General features: G+C 45.5%; 1 protein-coding gene across 11 annotated transcripts in view; it reads right to left on the minus strand.

Moving 5' to 3' along the window:
• The window catches only part of VSTM4 (V-set and transmembrane domain containing 4), a 163,326-nt gene that overhangs the window by 132,410 nt on the left and 8,744 nt on the right, over window positions 1-22,172 (minus strand). For all 11 annotated transcript variants that reach the window (XR_014827514.1, XR_014827516.1, XR_014827515.1 and 8 more), the window contains exon 3: window positions 3,597-3,665. Coding sequence is in view for 8 of the 11 variants with exons in the window: in XM_084996636.1 (XP_084852762.1) it covers window positions 3,597-3,665 (69 nt within the window). In the remaining 3 variants the exon portion in view is untranslated. The remainder of the gene's footprint in view (window positions 1-3,596; window positions 3,666-22,172) is intronic.

Raw genomic sequence — 22,172 nt, forward strand, 5'->3', positions numbered from 1 at the left:
TGAGGCTGAATCCAAGCCTTCAGGCCCAAATTGAACAAAACATCTGTACTTAACCAAATCCGGGCTTAGCTTTTAAAATACCACCTCTACCTGAACACTCAAAATAATTCTAAAAATCTCATTTTGTTCTCCGAATTCATTTGCGGTTTCCTCTCCTGCCATTGGTCTTCCAAAGGCACCAATGTCATTGTCAGACTCAACTATAAGCTGCCATGCAGAAAGCATCTCCCCACCGCCCCCAGTCCAGGCCTCCCCAAAGCAGATGGTGAGGCCGGCAGGCTGGAGGGATGTGCACACGGCAGGGAGGCCAAGGCGGGGTGCACAGTGTGTGCAAGCCAACTCCCAACGTCCCAGAAAGCCATGCCACGCCAGGCCAGGCAGGGCAGAGCAGCCCCCATGAAAGGCAGACGGTGCACCTGTTGCCGGGCAACCCTGATGCCGGCTGGAGTATTCAGCATGGCTTTGAAACCCAGTGACCCCAGCATTCTTCGGCACAGTGAAGGAACCCAATCCCCCCCACCACCAGAAAATCCAGAGAGGCAACGTCCATCCTCTACATTTCCAGGGCAAATACAAAGCTTAGATGGCGGTTCTGTCGTGAAAACCTCGTACTTCTACTAATTTTTTTATCTAGCTGGTAATAACATCTTGCTTGGGGAGAAATACCTGAGCAATAGCCCAGAGGGATTTTAACTCACTCCAGCATCTCGCCAAGAGGCCTGACAAAGCTTTTTTTCTTTTTGTGCTGCTGGCACGCAGCCAGGCCAGGCTAAGCCCCAGGAGGATGGATATCCGTCCTCAAGCCCTGCTGCAGCTTTCCTCTCTAGGAACAAAAGGGCAAAGGCCTGGGATCAGGCGCCAGGGAATTTCAACTGCACCCCTGACCTCGCCAACACTGTGGCTGGGTTAAAAAAGCAAAACCCATAGATGCTGCTGCTGCCGAAATCACAGGGAAAGAGCACTTTGGAAGCAGCTGCTCCGAGGCAGGATCCAGAGCAGGAATTCCAGTTCTGCTTTTCTGAAGGGACCTGCTTCTCTGGGTTGAGAAGACAGTGCATGTTGGGCTACAGATTTTGTGTTCAGTTAGGTCAAGAGTAATCCTGATATTTTGTAGCCACATGTGAATCAAAAAATATGATTAATTAGACAAAGTGTTTTAGAGATGCTGATTATGCCACAAGGTGTGTGGGGACTAAATGCTATAATCCTTCCAAATATATAAAGTCTTGGGTTTTGTGCCACAGTTTGTTTGTTTGGCTTTTTAGGCCATACCCGCAGCATTTGGAAGTTCTCAGGCTAGGGGTCAAATCAGAGCTACAGTTGCCTGCCTACACCACAGCCACAGCAACGCCAGATCTGAGCCACGTCTGTGACCCACACTACAGCTCATGGCAACGCTGGATCCTTAACCCACTGAGTGAGGATAGGGATCAAACCCACATCCTCATGTATCCTAGGTGGGTTCATTACCACTGAGCCACCCTGGGAACTCCCTATGCCACCATATTTTGGTACAGTCTTCATACCACTTTTATCAGAAATACCTCAAGCCCTGGTTAAGTGCAAAGAACCTAGCTGTAATGACAGATTCTTGGGGGCGGGGGTGGGGGGAGGGCAGCCCAGAGTCTGCCATCCCCCCCCAAGGATATCCTTATGCATTTGATGAGAAACAAGGCTCCTGCTGACACACCTGCCAGTGACCCACCTTAGGGAGCCCCAGGACATCTCCAGACTCCCACCCCATCTCAGTGCCTATGTCATAGGGCAGCCTCAGAAACTTGGGTACCTCAACTGCTGTTTCTACTCCTTCAGTCTATGAGGAGGAAAGTCACTCAACCCTTTGCTAACAAATAGGCATTCACTGACTGAGAGGCTAGGGGAAGGAATCGGGGATTATTTTACTTGGAGAAGGTCATCAAGTAAAGAAAAAGCCATCTACAAAATGTGCAGAAGAAAGAGCAAAGAATACAAAGAATCACTGTTAAAGTGCAACCTGAGAAATGCAATATTTATGACTGCAGAACAAAACAATAAATCCTAATGGCCTACCTGAGGGACATCTTATGGTTTGCAAACCATGTTTGTAATTACAGTTACATTTTTCTAAGAGAGAAAGTGCCTCGGTCCATTGCTTTTTTTATTTAATTCTATTGGAGTAGAGTTGACTTACAATGTTGTATTGGTTTCAGGTGTACAGCAAAGTGAATCAGTCATACATATAAACATATCCATTCTTTTTTCCCATGCAGGTTATTACCAACTATTGAGCAGATTTTCCAGTGCTATACAGCAGGTTCTCATTAATCATCTATTTTATAAAATCCGCTGGTTTTAACTAGCTCCTGGAAGAGGTAGGTGTGAATCCAAGGGCTCTCCCCCAAGGGCAAGCTCTCGTGCAACCACACCTGTTGAATTAACAAAAGGTAAATCCCCAAAGCACATACGTCTCCTTAGATCCCCTCAGAAAGGTCCACCCATCATCAAAAAATGCAATGCCTTCACAAGATGTCGTCCTTCACAATTTCCGGATCACAGTGATCACATCTTAACATCAATCTGTTTTGTTTTGTTTTGTTTTTACTGGTTATAGGCTCTGCCTGAGAACTCACGAAGTACATTTCTTTCATTGCTACGGTCCTCATCCTCAACCACTTTACAAAAATAATTTCTGTGAATTTGCCATGCACTAGGCCATACACTTTGTCAACTCGGACACTCTTGACTTTGGGGGCCAGATAATTCTTTGTTGTCAGGAGCTGACCTGTGTGTTGTATGATGGATGTGTAGCAGCATCCTTGGCCTCTACCCAATAGATGGCAGGAGCACCAAAATGCTAGTTGTGGCAACCACAAATGTATCCAGATGTTGGCAGATGTCCCCTAAAGGGACAAAATCACCTCCTGCCTCAGCTCCAGTCTGAGTGTACATCAGAGTCACCTGGAGATCTTGGCCAGGTACCCCAAGATTCTGACTCCATATGCAAGGGCAGCATCCGACACAGTGCATCTGCAGCAGTCTTGTAAGTCATGCTAATGCTGATATCATGCTGCTGCTGCTGCTGCTGCTCTGGTACCAGCTTTAGGAAACACCTCTCTAAGGCCATGGCTACATGCTGACATCACATGAAGAGCTTTTAGCAAGTTCTGACTCAATGGGAATCTCTAGAGATGTGGTACAGGTATCAGGGTTTTTAAAGCTCGCAGGTGATTCTAACATGGATTGAATAGTCACTTGCTTAAGATTTACAAATGTTTGCCGAATCCCTTAAGAAACCTGAGATAAAATTAGTCACAGTAGATCTACTTTGCATTTCTATATTGAAGATCCCTCCCTTATATCACTTAGGAGTAGGAATTTTGGAACAAAACAAACAACCCCAAATTGTGCAGATTGGAGCTTTTACCTCTACTCTTTCAAAACCCACGGACTGATACCATCAGACGTTCCCAACCTACTTTTCCATAAGTTTGGGGCAAAAAAACCATTTGATGTTACGGCCAAACTAAGAAGTCAGGGTCCTTTCTTCCTAGTCGATTCCCTTCCTATTATTTAAAAGTGAGGCTGCATCTTATAATAGAGAAATAAGCAAGCATTACCTTCAAAAAATGCCCAGGTCTCTTTCTTTTTCTCAAAGGATGAATCTTCAGAAGCTTTGAGGGAAATCACTGTAAGACAAAAAAAGAAATGGCCTAGCATGAAATGGAGTAGCTTACGGAGCTGGCGCACCTCAGTGCAAAATAGTATCATATGGTATATACAGCTCTTACATTTATAAAGTAATTTTCACATTTGCAAAACCACATTAATTGTCACAACTCACTTGCTGGGAAAAGGCACATGGATTTACATATAACAACTAAGAGACCAGAGAGGGGAATTAAGTTGCTGGGACTCAGTTCAGTAGAAGTCCCATTGGCCCATACACTTGTTCCCCAGGGAGAATTCCAAGAACCAAAACACTCGTTTTTTTTACCATTTTAGTGGACATCTTTCCAAAATGTAGTGTATTTGCCTGGGTATCCCTAGATAGAGAGGCCTGAGATCATCTGATGACTCAGGGTCAGTACTCTGAGCACCATTCTCCATGTAAGTCGGTCACACAGCAGCAGGCATCTGATTTTGAGAGTATTTTGTCTACTATCCATCAGTGGTTGAGCCCTGAATTCCCTGCGCCTGCTTTCAACAGTCAGGGAAACAGAATTGAGTCGCACTGGGTTAAACCTTGAACTTCATACTAAAGAGTCTGGAATCATGGAAAGGTTCCATGCATGGGGATAACATAATCTGAGGCAAAAATCTAAAAATTAACCTGATGGAAAAATGAAAAATGCCAGGGAATGAGAATATTGTCCAACAGAACTTTCTGAGATGATGGAAATGTTCTATGTCTGCACTGCACACCGAGCATGTGAAACGCGGCTTGTCCACATGGGACTAAGGAACTGAGCTTGTAATTGTATTTCATTTTAATTAATTTAATTTTTTTTTTTTTTTGCCTTTTGTTTGTTTGTTTTGCTTTAGGGCTGCTTTTGCAACATATGGAACTTCCTGGGCTAGGGGTCAAATCAGAGCTGCAGCTGCTGGCCTACATCACAGCCATAGTAATGCAGGATCCTAGCCACATCTGTGACCGACACCACAGTTCACGGCAATGCCAGATCCCTGACCCACTGATCGAGGCCAGGGATCAAACCTGCATCCTCATGGATATTGGATGAATTCATTTCCACTGAGCCCCAAAGGGAACTCCTCGTTTAAATTTAAATAGCTACACGAGGTCAGTGACTACCACAACAAAGAGCTCTGGAGAGGAGAATCTGGAGCCCAAATAAAAAGACAAAGGTGGTTGGAATAAAAATTACATCAACATGAGAGGTAAGGAATATGGCAAAGATGATCTGAAATTTTAACTTGACTTACTGCCTCTCCCACAAAGAGATATAATAATATAATAATAATTATGTTATTATTGTCATGGATTCCAATTCGGAATTGTCCATTTTTATTTTTCTCCAGCACTTGCACTGGGCATTTCCTACTGATCTGCCACACAGATCACTAATCTTCTCTTCACCTGTGTCTAGCCTGCTGTTAAACCCACCTATTAAGTTTAACATTTCATTAATGTTTCTTTTTCAGTTATAGATCATCTTTTTAATTCTTTCCTAAATATTCTGGCTCTCCAGTGAATATCTCCAGCATGTCATCTATTTTTTCAATCATATATTGTTTTAACATACATGTCTGATAACTTCCACATATGCATCACCCATAGGCTTATTTCTGTTATGTTTTTGATCTTGTCCCTTGACAAGCCTGATAATTTTTTTTTTTTTTGTCTTTTTGCCATTTCTTGGGCCGCTTCTGCAGCATATGGAGGTTCCCAGGCTAGGGGTCTAATTGGAGCTGTAGCCACTGGCCTACACCAGAGCCACAGCAACACGGGATCCAAGCTACGTCTGCAACGTACACCACAGCTCATGACAACACTGGATCCTAAACCCACTGAGCAAGGCCAAGGATCGAACCCACAACCTCATGGTTCCTAGTCGGATTCGTTAACCACTGTGCCACGATGGGAACTCCCTGATAATTTTTTTTAATTGAATGCCAGACATGGTATATGGAATATCATGGACTCTAGATAAAATTTTATTTTCCTGGTAGGAAACTAGAGTAGGGGGATGACCATCTAATCCAATGACGGTTTGAACTATTTAGAAGCTGGGTTTTAGTTTTTATAGGGCATAGTCTATCTCGGATTTGCCCTTACTTCAGGTATCCCCAGGAGAAAGCCTCAGGTATTTATCACAGCCCTTCCAATTTTCATCTCACTGTTAGAACTGCCAGAAGCTCCGCTCGGCTCCTAAAAAACCTGATTTGTCACTCTCTGCATAACTTTTGTCAACAAGTGCTGCTTAAGAATGGTTGAATTTCTTAGACTTAGGTGTCTCTGAAATTGAGCTCACTCACTGTGCTTCTCTGTACAATATCAATCTAGGTAGTCCTTCAGAGAACAATTAAGACAGTTGAAATATATATGCATATATATAATTGTGTAATTATGTAACACAAATATATTTATGAAATATAAATAAGTAATTAGGAAAGCTGAGATATAGATTTTTTTTTTCAGCTTCTCTAATTGTTCTCAGAAGGAGGGCTTCGCTCTGCTACAAGCTAGTCTGACCTCAGTGGAAAAGAACACCTTTCTCATTGGAACCTAGATTCCTTAAAACCAGAAGCTGGTTACATTCCTTAAAACTGGAAGCTTTTACCTCCATATCACCATCTTTTGGCACACTGTCTGGCAGCTGGTAGGTGTCCAGGAAATAAATGAATGATCTATTTCTTTGGTCCCACAAAGGAAGCAATCTAGACAACCAGGAATGAACTCTTAGTGGATATTTGGTCTTGTATGTGATGGTAGATACGTCAGACAATTTGTCCGTCATCCTTCCTGCTTAATGTGCCTGCTTATTGTGTACTCAGAGCCCCTGTAATCTGCTTACTTCCAGAGCAACTAGTCAGATGCTCCCTTCAAGAATTTAAGCTAAGAAACAGAGCATATCTAGTGGTTGTAGGCCCTGGGGTTGAAAAAGCCTGCGGACTTTGGGATGGGCAGCCACATTTGGAAAACAGGTGAGCTGAATGGAACAGAGGGCAGAATCTTCAGGAGAAAGTGGAGGTGAGAGGCCTCGATCTTGATGGCCCTTTGGGTACCAAGAAGGCCGATGTGTTATTTGCTAGGCTTGCATTCCATGAGCTCTGTGTCCTTAAAACATCCCCCACCTCTCTTCTGAATTAGCTTGAAAAGGTTTTCAACTCCAACCAATTGAGCCTAGGCTAGGAGAACCACAGACTCCTAATGAAGACAACACCAAAGTGAGAAGGAAATGGATCTCCGAGGACCTTAGTTTTCAGGAGATCAGGGTTGCCAATCATGGACCAGAGCCTTACTACTCCAAGTGTGGACCATGGGCCAGCAGCATCAGGGTCATCTGGGAGTTTGTCAAAAGTGCAGGATTGCAGAAGCCCCAACCCAGATCTACCAGGTCAGAAGCTGCTTTACAACCCAGACTCCCTGGGTGAATCATATGCACTTGAAAGTCTGAGATTACTAAGTTGCCATTTGCTGCTTATGTGACCTTGGGCCAGTCATTTTAACTCTCCAGTGCCTGAGTTTCCCTATCTGTTATGCAGGGATGATAATAAGTCCCTGTGCTCAGGGTGAGTGTGAGGACTGGATGGGTCAATACATGTGAGGTACCCAGGACAGTGCCTGAGACCAAGCGAGTCACTTTTATCCACAAGGATGTTAGCTCCATAAGACAGGGATCGAGTCTATTTTATTCACTGTTTTAATTCCCACACTGAATTCTAGCAGGGCCCTTTGCTGTCAGCCCTTTGCCTCACAGTGCGGCTCTTCAGTTGTCCAAATGGTCCATAAGAAAGAGCCCCCTGCCCTCGTGGCTAAATGTCTGCAACTCAGAAGGACTGCTCCCATTCTTGCAAACGCAAGTGCCTTTGGACCACCTTTGATTCATCTTCCATCCAGAAATTGTGGGCCTTTGATTTAGTCCAATTACAATTCTCTTTGCCTTATGTGGGACAGAAGGTAACAAGGGCTCCCCACTGAACTCATAGAGATGGGTGCTGAAAGAGCTCACAAACTGGGATTCAAAGCCAAGGAACTCATGGATGGTTCTCATTTCTCTCCAGTGCAGCTCCTTTACAGGAAAGCACAGAAACTTTGTTTGGCATAGGATGATCAGCAACACTGGTCATAATCTTATCTGTTCCTGCAAGAAAGAAAAATTTTTTACATGAACTCTGCCAAAGCTTTAGAAGTTTTCCCAAGAAGCCAAAGCTCTCTTGTTTCAGCTGCTAATCCCATGCTATCTCAAAGCGAATGTGATACATACTCAAGCCACATGCCTGAGTCCACAGACCATAAGGAAACACATTGCGGGACGTGGTCAGGGCTTTATAATGGACAAGCAGCAGGTCCATCGACTGTATTAGCGCACTTTCCCCCATGGCGCAGCTCTCCAGGGCAGACATAGATTTACCATGATCACCCTGGGGTCACTGAGTGGAAGAGCCACTGCTGGGTAGCCAGGATGGAAGAGAATGAAAGGTTTCAAGGAAACATTTTGCTCGACCGAGGAGAGGGTGGCAAATTTTCCAATGGAAAAATCATTAATTTTGGTCAAAGGCTTTCTGAAATAAAATGCAAATTTCTTAATCGAAGAGCATTTACAAAGGTATCCAATGAGTTTAGCCATCAGAAGGCTGTGGCCTTTTATTGATCACTTTCAATTGTGTTTGCCTCACCTCGTGGTCCAGCTGTAGTCCCAGACAACTGGGAAGAAAGGAACAAGCAGCCTTTCTTCCCCACAGTCCTGGTTCTTCTAAGCATCAGCTCAGGGGAGCAGAAAGTCCTTACCTTCTGGCAGCTACCCGTGATTGAGCCAGTGCTCAGCCTCATTCCTCAAAGATTATGGAGTCACATGCATTCAGCCAGCATTTTTTTTTTTAATTTAAATTTAAATTTTTTTTTTTTTTTTTTGCTTTTTTAGGGCCATACCCGTGGCATACGGAAGTTCTCAGGCTAGGGGTCTAATCAGAGTTACAGCTGCCAGTCTATGCCACAGCCACAGCAGGCCAGGTCCAAGCCATGTCTGCGACCTATACCACAGCTTATGGAAATGCCAGATCTTTAACCCATGAGTGAGGCCAGGGATGGAACCCTAAACTTCCTGGCTCCTAGTCGGATTCATTTCCACTGTGCCATGATGGGAACTCCCAGCCAGCCTTTTAACCAATGGACATTATGTAGGGTCCTGATGGCAGGCAGGGGATCCTACTCCTCTGTGCTTGGGTTTCCAAGGTGGGGAAGAAGAATGGGACGTCCGTCCCTCCCCAGCAGGGAGCATGACTGGAGTACCCTTGCCTGACTCTCCCCGCACTCTCCCCTCTACCACCCTTCTTACTATCTTTGTTATGTGTATCTGATATGCTGCCCTCTGAGTGACAGAAAGGTGGCCAGCAACCTGCTCAAGGTGGCCTCTGTCTTGCCCTGTGCTCTGAGCCCAGCCTCTCAGCCAAGAGCTAATGTGGGGGTGGGCAGTGTGCACCCCGTGGGAAAGTTCATTACCCCAGGTGCTGGGGGTGAGGCCAGTCCTGCTTCCAGGTGAGCCTTGCCTCTTCCATCCTTCCTGCATGCAGGGGTCCTTGAGAGAGGGCAGTACAAGGACCACCTTCCCCCATAGGGGGCGGGGCCTGGGAGGAGGGTGGTGCAACTGATCAGGGAAGCAGAAGGAAGCCCCAGTTGGCCTCAGCACCAAGCCACTGTTCTCAGTAGAGCTTTATCAGAAACAAAGCGGGCTCTTTGATTTCTGACTCCTGTGCCCATTTATCTGTCGACACGGGCTCGCAGGATAAAAGGGAAGGAAGTAAAGAGCACTCAAAACTAAGTCATCAACCGACCCATTGACCACTTTGTAATTTCCTGGGGACCCAGCTCCCAGTGGGCAAGCCTGGCTGACCTGATGAGGTGGTGGCCCAGATGACTGAGTGGCAGGCTGCCCTGGGGCCCCTCCCCAAGGGAGCAGAATCAGATGAAATCTAAGAAGGGGTAGGTTTTGAGAGCTGCCACATCTCAGCCCTCTGGGAAGGGCCAGCTGAAAGCAGCCGAAGGATCAAAGTCTGGCAGAGCACAGGCCAGAGGCACTGAGACAAACTGATTCTATCAGTCTGGAGAAAGCAGGTTGGGAAGAAAGAATCTTAGTCAAACCCCCTTGGCTGGGACCTGTGGGGAAACTGTCACACAGAGGTATGAAAACTGAGACCCCGATTTCTGACTTGGACAGAACATCCCGCCAACTCCTCTGGGAAGTGTGTGTTTCATAGGCTGCGGGAGATTGTGTTCCCTGAGTTCACACCCAGACCCTGTGACAGTGCCCTCTGGGCTGAGGGGACCCCCCCGCCCAACTTCCCTTCCCAGTCTCCTGTCACTGCCTTGGCAATGGTAGGTCTCCTGTCACTGATGACACAGACACTTTTATCTGAACCTGCACTGAAGGACTGACCCCCTGTTATCCACAGAGCAGCTGGCTCAACGATATTTAGAGGCCCTGGGATATTCTTTCCCACCTGCTTGCTTGGGCCTCCAATTCCTTTAACAAAAGAATCCTATAATTAAAGGAGCTTAAACTGCCACCACAGGAAGGGGCACATCCAAAGAAGGGGCACGTTTCTGACACAGAACGCCTTCCAGAAGGCAGATATCAATGGATTGGAGTGTAGGGAGGGTCCTGGAAAAGAGAGAGGAGAGGGGAGGCCACAGGGAGCAGTGGCAAGGAGGCAGGAAAGACTGGCCCTGCGTTTGCAAGATAGGCCTCCACCTTCCCGTTTCCACAGCTGGCCGAGCTGGGCTGATGTGCTCTCCAGGATGCTACAGAGCTTGAGTATAAAGGGTGTTGCCTTCACCGAGTACCCAAAGACCAAAATGTCTAAAACTTTATTGTGCAAGAATAGTCATTGGCCCTTTGGCTAAGATGGAGATTCCCAGGCATTGCCTCTGAGCTGGTTCAAGGAACGGGGAGGGGGATGCGCAGCTGGGAATCTGCATGATTAGGAAGCGCAAAGTCATGGAATTTCTGAGGCTTGAGGTCTCAGGACCCCACATGAAGAAGCCCTGCCTCACACATTCCTTGTACAGAGAGAGGTGGGCACCGAGTCCCAAGAGACATGGGAGGGGGGATTCAAGCCATGAGGAGCCAAGCTCTGGGCCTTAGTCTCCTGTCCAGCCCAGCTTAGGGTCCAGGACTCAAACCTAAACCAGTGATCTTCAATCTAGTCCAGGCAAAACAAGAATAACAGCAAAACCCAAGGCATAAGCCCATCACACAAGTGTTGTTTACAAAGGACTCCAAAGGGGCCCCTTAATAACATGTCTCAGCACCTAGAAATGCAAGGTGAAGAACACAGCTTTCAAGACAGTTATTTTCAAAAGAGCAGACTGTCTATAAGGGCTGATGTGTCTCCCCAAGTGGCTGACTCAAACGTGAAAAGTGGAGACATTTTGAGTCAGATAAGGCTTCCTCCAACCGTTATCGAATATTTCATACCCTCTCTCCCTGGTGAATGCATTGCTTTCGGATGCCTCACCACCCTTTACTCACTCGTCCCATTCAATGGCCGCCCCCCCAGCTGAAGGGAAGTGCCATGGGGGCTGGAATGGCATCTGTTTTCATTTCCTGGAATCCTTCTTGGCCCATAACAAGTCAGAGTTACTTTCAACCAACGAATGAATGGAATGTGTTGATGGGTCACAGCTTCCCAAAGAGAACTTGGTGCTAGGACCAGCTTCCAATTGTGGACAGTAAGTCCAGGGTAGGGGACCCTGTCCCATCCAGCCCCTTCCTTCACACAGAAGACCTGCCTCAGAAGCAGTGAGAATGCACTAGCTCACCAGGCCTTCAAGGCTGACATCTATGCAGTGTTCTAACCTTGGAGCTGCATGCTTTGGGTCTGTCATGCTTTATTTTATGGCCTCTGAATTCTCAACTTCTTACAGAATGGAGGCAGGAAGCCCGGAGACCTTACGCAAAAGATAATCCTTAAGTTCTTTTGAGTTGAAAGGAGAGTGGCTCTGGCATGCAGACCTTGCTAATTTGCACCCAGGGGTGGCGTAGAAATCTAGAGAGTAGACGCACCCTGCCTCAGTTTCTTAAGACAGCACTCTGCACAGGTCAGTGGGAGAGGAAAACCTATAGGGACCAGAAGAGGTTGGTGATATGAAATATGCACAAGACTCTTAAATAAAATAAAGATGAGTCAACACCTTTGCTTCATATTCAAAAATTAATATTCTCAGTTCACTGTCCCTTCTTATTCAATGATGAGATAGTTTCCCAAGGACAAAAACTAAATGGAGCAATGTCCCCACTATTTATAACTGGATCAGTTCTCAGGGATGGCAACTACAACCCAGAGAGACACAGAGACCTTCTCTGTTTCTGCTCTCAGAAGTTTGCCTATCACTTCCTTTCCTCCTTGCTCTTCCAAGACTCTGGCCAAAGGCAGTCTCTCTTGGGACTTGGACAAAGCCATGTATATGAGTAGGACCTCTGAGTGACCTGCACTGATGGAGCAGCTGATGAGAAACAGAAAAGCTCCAGCTCTATTTTAAGCCACTCTTTCCTTTGCATTCATTCTAAGACGAATTCGAGAAAACAAAGCAAAAGAGCAAATGAAAAGCCATATTAAATAGACTTCCCATTGACAAGGCAGTTGGACAAGAACTTGGCCCTCTGAGATGGAATCAGCTACAGAATACAAAGGCCATGTGTATGTCCCCAGGTAGTGGTTAGGAAATATTAAGACTTGGGGCTTGGTAACTGGGCTTCTCCAGACACAACTCCAGGAGAGAACTATGTATCAATCTTGTGGTATCACCTTCTACTCCTTGTTGCCACTAATGGCATTTTACCAAAACATATGGCTCACTCATTGTCCCTCATCTACAAAATTCATTACGAGGCCCTTCTCTATACCATGCACTGCATCAGGCATGTACGTGCATTTAAGAAACAACTGGCAGGGTCCCTAGAGTCAAGGTCCCTGGCCAGGTCCACTATGCCAAGCTTTCCTCTTATCACTGTCCACCTCAGCCCTTCCCAATCACAAGGATGCATTAAGGAGTTCACGTTGTGGCACAGAGGAAACAAACCGGCTAGTATCCATGAAGATCCCTGGCCTTACTCAGTGGGTCGGGGATCCAGCATTGCTGGGACCTGTGGTATAGGATGAAGACGTGGCTTGGATCCTTCATTGCTGTGGCTGTGGCATAGGCCAGCAGCTGTAGCTCCCATTCAACCCCTAGCCTGGGAACCTCCATATGCCATGGATGTGGCCCTAAAAAAACAAACAAACAGATCCATTAAGTTACTTGCAAATACCTCTTCTCCCTTGTCCATACCTTTGCTCTGGCTGTTTCATCTCCTTACATGATATGGCCCATGGCTGTCACAGCCCTTCGCACCCTGCAGCCCCAGCAGCATGCCACATCCTCCAGGTGGCCTTCTCGTATTCCCTTAAGAACGTGACCTTGTTTCTCCCTTATTCCCATGCCAGCATTACCCTCTTATATGGTCCTTCCATTCTCTCTTTTGATCAACTATATCAATAATGTCTAGCAAATCTATGCCCACATGGACAGATGTCTCCTCCTCCAGACTGTGAGGTTAGGGACCCAGAAGGGCAGGGATCAAACCCCTCCATGTGCAGCTCTCTTTGGGCAAACAACAGGGATCACAGGCTCATAAACTGGGACTTCATACATGTTGCCAAGTTCAATCTCTTAAATTCTTCTAAGACCATAGCAGTCAAAATGAGGGGAGACGGAGTTCCCATCGTGGTGCAGTGATTAACGAATCCGACTAGGAACCATGAGGTTGTGGGTTCGATCCCTGCCCTTGCTCAGTGGGTTAACGATCAGGCATTGTGGTGAGCTGTGGTATAGGTCGCAGACGAGGCTCGGATCCCGCATTGCTGTGGCTCTGGCATAGGCCAGCAGCTACAGCTCCGATTAGACCCCTAGCCTGGGAACCTCCATATGCCATGGGATCGGCCCTAGATAAGGCAAAAAAAAAGACAAAAAAAAAAAAAATGAGGGGAGGTACGATGAAGAATTGTTTGCAATGGTGTTTAAATTACATTCTGGTTATCAATTTGTTCCCTTTGAGTCTGGACCCGTGAACACATGAAACATCATGATGTGAGCTTACTTAATTAAGCAGTAGCACTAAATATTTAGTTAATCTCGTTCCTAATTATCTGTTCCACTGTCTGGAGAAAAAGGCATTATTTAATTTCTTCCACTGAAACCTGAAACATCAGTTCCTTGCAGTAGTACTTTCAGATTCAATCAAGAAATTCCCTCTAACATTTTGGGGTTAAATAGATAAGAAACTCTAATTTCATCTTTGCCCTCAAATACTTTCAGGGTATACAGTTTTCCATTTGCTTTGTCCACTCCTCACATTTAAAGCTTGCTTATAGAATCTTAAATTAAATAACAATTTGGTTTTGTTAAAATATATTATTTGGGGTTAGACTGATATACTGTTTAAATTGCAGGAGGAAGCCTTTGCAAATTGCTTATATTATTAGCATTCTCACTGTTGATGAAAATTATTCTCTCCGTCTGGAATAATGGGGATTCAATTCTACTCCAAATATGAGACTGCTTCTGAGTCTGTGGGGGGCAGAACTGGGCTGAAAAGCCATTGAGGATGATTTGTAATGAGGTCTGGGGAACCAAGAATGGAAACTGTTGTAACCCTAAGAGCAAAAGCCCGAGATGAATGACAACATCGCTCTTGAGAACCCCAGGGTCTCACACTCCCTGGAGCAAAGGGCCCTTGGGCAGAGCCCCATAACGGGCCCATATCGAAGCTCAACAACTATTAGGGACACATGGCACCCAGGAACAGGCCAGGGCCTGCCCTTGGCCTGGAGCCCCAGGGACCCTCAGGCTTCATCTTCTTCTTAAGAAAATCCAGGTTTAGGAGCTAGTCCAGGACACCCCCTTCATCCCCCACCCCCCAGGGGCTGTCCTCGTGCTTAGAACTCTCCCGGGTGTGAGTATCCTGGGAAGGACCAGGCCCATTCAGTGCCCAAAGAGGACACTGTGGCAGTATCAGAAGCATCAAGCAGGATGGAAAAGGCATGAAGGTGGGGAGACTCCCAAAGCTTGGGGAGCAGAGGCAGCAAAGGGAAGCCATGGGATTACTAAAGAAAGAGGCACAAAACACAACCGCAAATGCCTGGATGCTGGGACGTGGGCTAGACAGGGTGAGGGGCGTGTGGAGAGGCAGTGGGACCTGTGGGCCCAGCACAAGGAAGACGGCGGAACCTAATTGATAAACTGCAAGCCTGATGCCCAGCAAGTTCCAGTCAATGCTGAGTGTGGAGAGAAAACACAGGGTCAGATGCTACCTTTGTGTCTGAAATTCAGAGTAAAGCAAACTTCTTCAGAAAGTATCAAAATATGCCAAGCAAGCCTGATGCCCAGCAAGTTCCAGTCAATGCTGAGTGTGGAGAGAAAACACAGGGTCAGATGCTACCTTTGAGTCTGAAATTCAGAGTAAAGCAAACTTCTTCAGAAAGTATCAAAATATGCCAAGAGGTTGACCACAAGTGGCTACACATTATTTTGCACCTATAGGAGAGATGTGGGCCCCCTAAAATATCAACTCTTCGCCTCCATTCAAAAGTGATCCTGGATTTTACCCCAAAGAGAATAGATTGTCTCCATGTCTAGGAATGTGTTGGGCTCTCAGCGTTTAGTTAGAAATTCTTATTTTAAGTTGTTGGACCCGACTGCAGAAAAAGCAAAACTGTTAGTTATTTCTTTTGGCCTAAAGGAACAAAAACATTTGGAAAACTTTGCACTGGTCTACCTAGAGGCCTCCAACTCAGAAAATCCTGACACCCCAAATAGAAATAAGGCCCCCCCTTAAAGAGAGACCTCGCCTGGCAGCTTCATCTTCCTGTTGGAAATTATCCCGAACCTATGCCAGTACTCATTTTATTTCCATCCTGACTTCCCTGTTCCACCAGCCTTGTGCAGTGCTGGGCACAGGGCACTCCGGACCTGACCTCCTCCCTAATCCTGGGGTCCGGCGGGGCCATACCATTCAGGTCACTTCTTCAGGTCTTGCCTGTGGAGAGACCCATACCTGCATCTCACCTGCTCATGATGAATGAGCAGAAGCTGTCATCTAGAGATGACTGTCATCAGAAAGGAGGACACAGGGCTCACCAGGCTGCAAGGATCAAGGTCAATGCAGCTCATCCCTGCCTGGAAGACTGCGCTCCTCTGGATTTCCCACAGGTGGACCTTCTGGGCTCCTGGGAAAGAGCTGCTTCATCTTCTTCACCCTCCAGTGCTGCTCGCCACTGAATACACTTTGTCTTTTCCAGATAGCCAGTGGGCTGGCCCAGAGGGGCCCATTCCAGATGCCAAGCCAAGAGAGGTCAACTGCTGCCCCAGATATTGGCATTTTCCAGGGGTCCACCCTTGGCCCCCGCCCCTTGGGGAAATTAACACCCCCATGGGCTCACCTGCCTGACTTGGGATCAGTTCTCACTGGCCAGATCAGATGGGAGCTTCAGCTTCAGGTTTCCGTGTTCTTACGGGACATCATTGCAGGCTGGCTTCCAGCCACCTCCCTCTTGGTCCCCCTGTGGACCAACGCCATCTCTTGCATTCCCTTTGTCAGTTGCAGGCACCACACACTGAGTTGGACTCCTGGGTGTCATCCCACAGCTGTCCCCTGTGCCCACATCCAGAGATCCAGGACTTTTTGACCTCTAATGCCTCTCCATTGCTACTTCCAAATATGGCCTCACTTCAAGCCTGGGAAACGACAAAAAACTGCCTCTTCACCCTGTAGTCTGGTCCCCCTCCTCCCAAATCCATGTCCCAAGCAGCCAACAGAGGGGTCTGTCAAAAGACTTTAAATGCTTCACAGGCTCTCCAAGGAACAAAACAGAGATTCCCCAACGTACTCCAGGATGGAGTCACAGAGACTGGATGTTATGTATGCAAATTCCAACCCAGATTTAATAGACTAGAATCTCCTGGGCAGATGCCGGGAATCTGCATGTTAACAATGGCCCTGGTGATTCTTATCTTTGGGCAAAGTTGAGACCACTGGCCTATAAAATCAAGCATAAATTCCTTAATATTCAGTATAAGCCTCTCTCCCATCAGCCCTGCCTGTCTCCCTTAGTAATCCATTGCCATCACCACCCCCACCACCCAGTTCTGGCTCCAGCAGTCCGGACCTGCTGCAGGGTCCCCCACCTACTGAAATGCTGCCCCCTTTTGCTCCCTGCCCTACCTAAACAGCCAGTGTCAGCTCAAGCATTGCCTCCTCCCTTATCCTAAGGGGCCCTCTTGTCATTGGCACATGCCCCGTGTACCCCTGTATCACTGCCCTTAACATAACATTCTATTTGTTTGTATATCTGCCACCCCTATAGACAGATGGGCCCATGTGTCCCCAAGTTTCCAGCATAGCGAGGTGCAGAGAAGGTGCTCCATAAAATGCCCGCAGTGAGGGAGAAGTGAATCCACCTAGCTCTGAAGAACACTGTAGTGCTTCCTATTTTCCAATGCAAGGTCTTTGCTGAGCAAAGCTTCCTCGGTGGAACTGACCATACCTCTGAAGGTTGCTGCTCACTTCCTCCTCGTGTTTGCTACTCTTCTCTAGATTGACTCTATATCTCTGGAAATGAGGCTCCCCACACAGATCGTGTGGTCCACTTAGTGTCTCCCCAGCACAGTACACAGGACACAACCAACGTCCTTCTCAGGACACCAGATAACTTGGACACGGGTGGAAATAACACGGGCTGCATGTGCTGCCACATCACGCCGCAGCTGTGCATCTCCATGGAGGGCCTCCGGTTGACTCTCCAACACTGCCTGAGAGTCCTTTCCCCCAGTGTAAACTAAATATGTAAGAACAGACCAGGAGTTCCCGTCATGGCTCAGCGGTAAACAAACCCAACTAGCATCCATGAGGACGCAGGTTTGATCCCTGACCTTGCTCAGTGGGTTAATTATCTGGCATTGCTGTGAGCTGCAGTGTAGGTCACAGACACGGCTCGGATCCTGCGTTGCTGTGGCTGTGGCGTAGGTAGACAGCTACAACTTTGATTGGACCCCTAGCCTGGGAACCTCCATATGCCCCAAAAAGAAAAAAAGAAAAAAAGAAAAAAAAAAAGAATAGCCCAGATGTTGATTTGAAGAAAAAATAAAGAGACTTGCCATATTCTAAAATAATTAAAATAGTGTTACATTGATGAGGTATTCAGAGTTTAGTTCCAAATATAGGGATTTAGCTTATGAAAAATGTAGCATTACAACGTAGGGAAATTTTATCTCTTCAATGGATAATGTGGGGATACCAGGAGAGCCATTTGGAAACAAAATATAAATTAGCTACTACACACTTTATATAAAGATGGATTCCAAAAAGATAAAGGAGTAAAACTTTCTTTTACTTTAAAAAAATGTTAAAGAAAACTATGGAAAACCCTTTTATAAGCTCGGGGTGGGAAATACCTTCCAAAGTAAGACACAAAACCAAGGTACCATGCACGATCTATCAAATACAGATTTGATCTATCCCCATAAAAAATACCACCGGAAAAAGGAATACCATAAAGAAAAAAATGGCCATTTTAGCTAAACGAATATCCTGAAAATGCAAAATATCTATATGGTAAAGGAAAACATAAATGAAGTATAATGATAAGTAATTAATAGGAAGAAAAATTGTACCGTATATAAAAGCTAAAGAATTAATGATCAAAAAAATAAATACTTATGTATGAAAAAGGCAGCAACCAACTGAAAAATAGGCAAGGATTATGGACCAGTAATTCACAGAAGGAACTTTTACACAGTCAATAAACATACAAAGATATGCTCAACCTCACTAATAATTGAATGCAATCATTGAAATTAAATTGTATTGCATATAATAATCGAAATTAAAACAATGAAATATTATTTTTCCCATCATTGTGATAAATAATGGAAAAGATTAATAATATCCATTGTTAATGAGGCTTCAGGGAAATAGACACTATCATGCAATGACGGTCAGAGAATAAATCTTAGAGTCTTTTTGGAGAGCATTTTGGCATTGTCTATTAAAAATTTAAATACGCATAGCCTTAGGCCCAGCAAATCTCTTTCCAGGAATCTAACCAACAGAAACACTTGGAAATGTGTATAAGGATGTTCACTGAAGCACTGGTTGTATTAATGAAAAGTTAGATGTTTCCTATGTGTTCATCACTAGGGGAGTGACGGAATGCAGTTTGGTATTGTCTCACTAGACAATATCAGTTACAAGAAAGTACATATAAATTTTATTAACAATATTTATAAGGCAGTAAGTGTGGTGTTATTAAAAAATATGTGTGTGGACATGTAAAATATATGTATGTGTGCATGCATGCCAGTAGGAGAGAGACTTGATCTAAACCAAATTGCCAAAAATGAATCCCTCTGGGGATAGCAGTGAAACCAGGGGTATTAGCATGTGAGCAGGTGAAAGACTTCCACATTGTCGTTTCTACATCTGACTTTTTTATGTGGAATTTTTTTTTTTTTTTACATCAACCCTGTACCACAGCAGCTTGCAAAAACAGTCGACTGAACACAACATTGTGTGAACAGGGCTAAAAACAGGAGGCCTTGGGTAGGAGAGCTCTCCATGGGCTGGAGAGGACAAAGAAAGCCTGATGGATGAGGAAGGATGGACCAGGGACTTCAAATAAGAGGTACACCTGGGATACACCCAGGGAAAGAGGCGAGGTCGCCCATCTTCTAAGCCACGCCCACTCCAAGGTCATCCCTGGCAAGAGGGGCTCTCACAGACATTTCATTCATCCATCAAGTCCTTGCTGTGGGTCACCTGTGTACCAGGCCGTAATCCCAGCATTCATTCTCATCACCATCATTGCCATTCTCCCCATCCTGCTCCAAAAGTATATGTTATATAGGAGATGCATGGGGAGAAGGCATTTTCAGTGCTGGTGGGAACACAAATTCATTAACTACTTAGAGGTCAATTTACCTCTTTAAGCTGCATCAATCTAAATTGTGTCCATATCAACTCGAGTATACCTTTGGACCCCACGGTCTCATTTCTAGGACTTTCTTCTAAGGACAGGGACATTCGTGGAGATTTACTATAAGGATTTAGAATAACTTAAATGTCCAGTAATGGCAACCGGTAAGATAAACCTTGGTCCATCCACATCAAGGACTATTACTCCACCATTAAAATTACATTATGGACACATATTGAACAACAAGGGAGAAAGCACACATTACTTCGTAATATAAGAAAAGCCAGTCACAAACAGTAAAGTATGAGTACAATTAGGTTTGAATTTCTACCTGCATAGAAATGACTGCAAGGATTTACACTGAATGTTAAGTGATGCCTGGGTGGAGATATTTTCTTCTTTAAACCCTTTTGCTATTTTTCCATGCTTTCTCTAACCAAGCTATATTATTTCTGCACTAGAAGACAAGCATCATATGGAAATCAGGATAAATAATAAGAGCCAATGCTCATATGACACTGGCTCTGTGCCAGGAACCACCCCTAAATGTAGCAGGAAGAGTCAATGTTCATTTGCAACATTGAGATGAAAAGAATTAAGAACATGGAAAGAAGGAGAACACAGTAGTCCAACAGTCCACGGTCAAGGGCAGGGGGTGGGGGTAGTGTTGAAAGAATCTCCAGGAGAAGCACCCCTGGCCGGTGGTCGGCTTAAGAAGCCTGTAGGAAGGGGAAGAGCCACGTGAGAATGTTTCAAAAGAGGGACTGTGGGGTCTAACAGAGAAAAGACACAAACTCCAAAAACACCTCTGAGAGTTTCTATTTCATATTCCAACCCACAGAACTCCTCATTGCGTTGTTTTTTTTCCATATAACAACCACTAACATGAAGCAGAGATGCAGCAAAACAGGGCTCCTAGAGATGCGCAAGGCAAAGGGCCAGGAAAGCTACCCCAGGAGGCTGGTTCTGGGGCCCTGTCCCCAGCCTGGCACAAGGAGGACACAATTGGGCCTCCACATGCGCCCCCAGGCTGTGGTGGCCATGCTCCAACTTACACAAGCCATTTCCTTGGGGTTACCTCTCCTCAACCCTGTTGACATAGTGCCTTGGAAGCCTAAGTGGGACTTTCTAGATGGTATGGTCATTGCTTCCTAAAGCTTTGAAATCTTTCGTTCTGAAAAGCACGGCCCTGCCCAGAGGCTGAGGAAGGGTGAGGAGCAGGAGGCCCTGAGGCAGAGCTCACACAGTGAAGGAGGCTCCGCTGTGCCCAGGGGTTGAGATGTTTCCAAGTGAGCCATTTGAGGGATGTGGAGGGCAGTGGGGGGAAAAAAAGCTAGAGGAGGGGAGGAGGGGAAGCGAGAGAGGGAAGAGGAAGGGGTGGAGCAGGAGAAAGAGAAGGAAGAAAGAGGAGAAGGGAAGTGGAGGGAGAACAAGCAAGAAAAAGAGATTATTACTAGTGAAGTCTTAAGAACCACCTCTGGTTTTTGCAGCATGTATCCAAATAAATGTTCTAGAAGGAATCCAGCTCCATTCACTGTAAGTAGATGCACATGAAATAATGCATCTGATGACGGCACTCGCTTGACTATAGGGAACTTTTGTATCGGTTCTAATCGGCAGATAGTTGTTACTGCCAAGAGCTTTAGTGCATGGCTCCAGAATACACTAGGACATAAAAATTAAAAGGGCCTATATAGGTCTTATATTTCAAAGCCAAGCGATATTCAGAATGGATTCCCTCCTCAGCCTGTGGTCCTTCAATGTATTTTCCTATGTTCTGTGCCAAAACACATATTTAGATTACCAGTCATTTGTTTTCTTGAATTAATTTGCTTAAGGAGAAAGAGTGCACAACATTTCAGATAATGCATCCTTCTATGCTTAAGAACATTAAAATAAGCGAACTCTAACGACAAATGAAGTTGGACTATGCGTGAAAATTATTGAACATAGGATATAAAAAATTCCTTTTCACAGCTGAGCTTCATTCCTTCAAAAAAGCTTAACGAAAGAGCGTCACCGACGCCTTTAACATTACACGACATGTACATAAGAAAATTAGATTCTTTTTCACACTTGGGATCATCATCTTTACTCTGTGATGCTCTTGATCGTCTACCAGACCAAAATCAAATTCAAAGCAATCAAAGACGTGGTTTTAGTACACAAGAACAAGTCATTAAAATTGTGAGAGGTGTCTTCTTGAATAGAACATCTGTGTTAAAAAAAACACAACAACAACAAAAAAAAAACAAACAAAAAAACCAGATAACCCCTTAATATGGTACTTGGTAGCTAAGATGTTCCAGAACACGCCCACACTGCCTATCTGTCTCCAGGAAGAGAGGACTGCCTCTGGTCTCTTGCCCACTTTTGAATGAATTTCTCAGTGAGCTGCTGCATAGGGCTTGGATCAGTTCCTCTGGACGATGGATCAGAGCCACCTCCCCACCCTGCTCTGAAGCCTGGCAATTCACATCAGGCATCAGGACCTCCCAACATGT

Source organism: Sus scrofa, chromosome 14, assembly GCF_054392235.1.
Source record: "Sus scrofa isolate SSC_HxYL_T2T_F1_AM1 chromosome 14, Sscrofa_HxYL_maternal_Yorkshire_Landrace_v2.0, whole genome shotgun sequence".
Taxonomy (NCBI): domain Eukaryota; kingdom Metazoa; phylum Chordata; class Mammalia; order Artiodactyla; family Suidae; genus Sus; species Sus scrofa.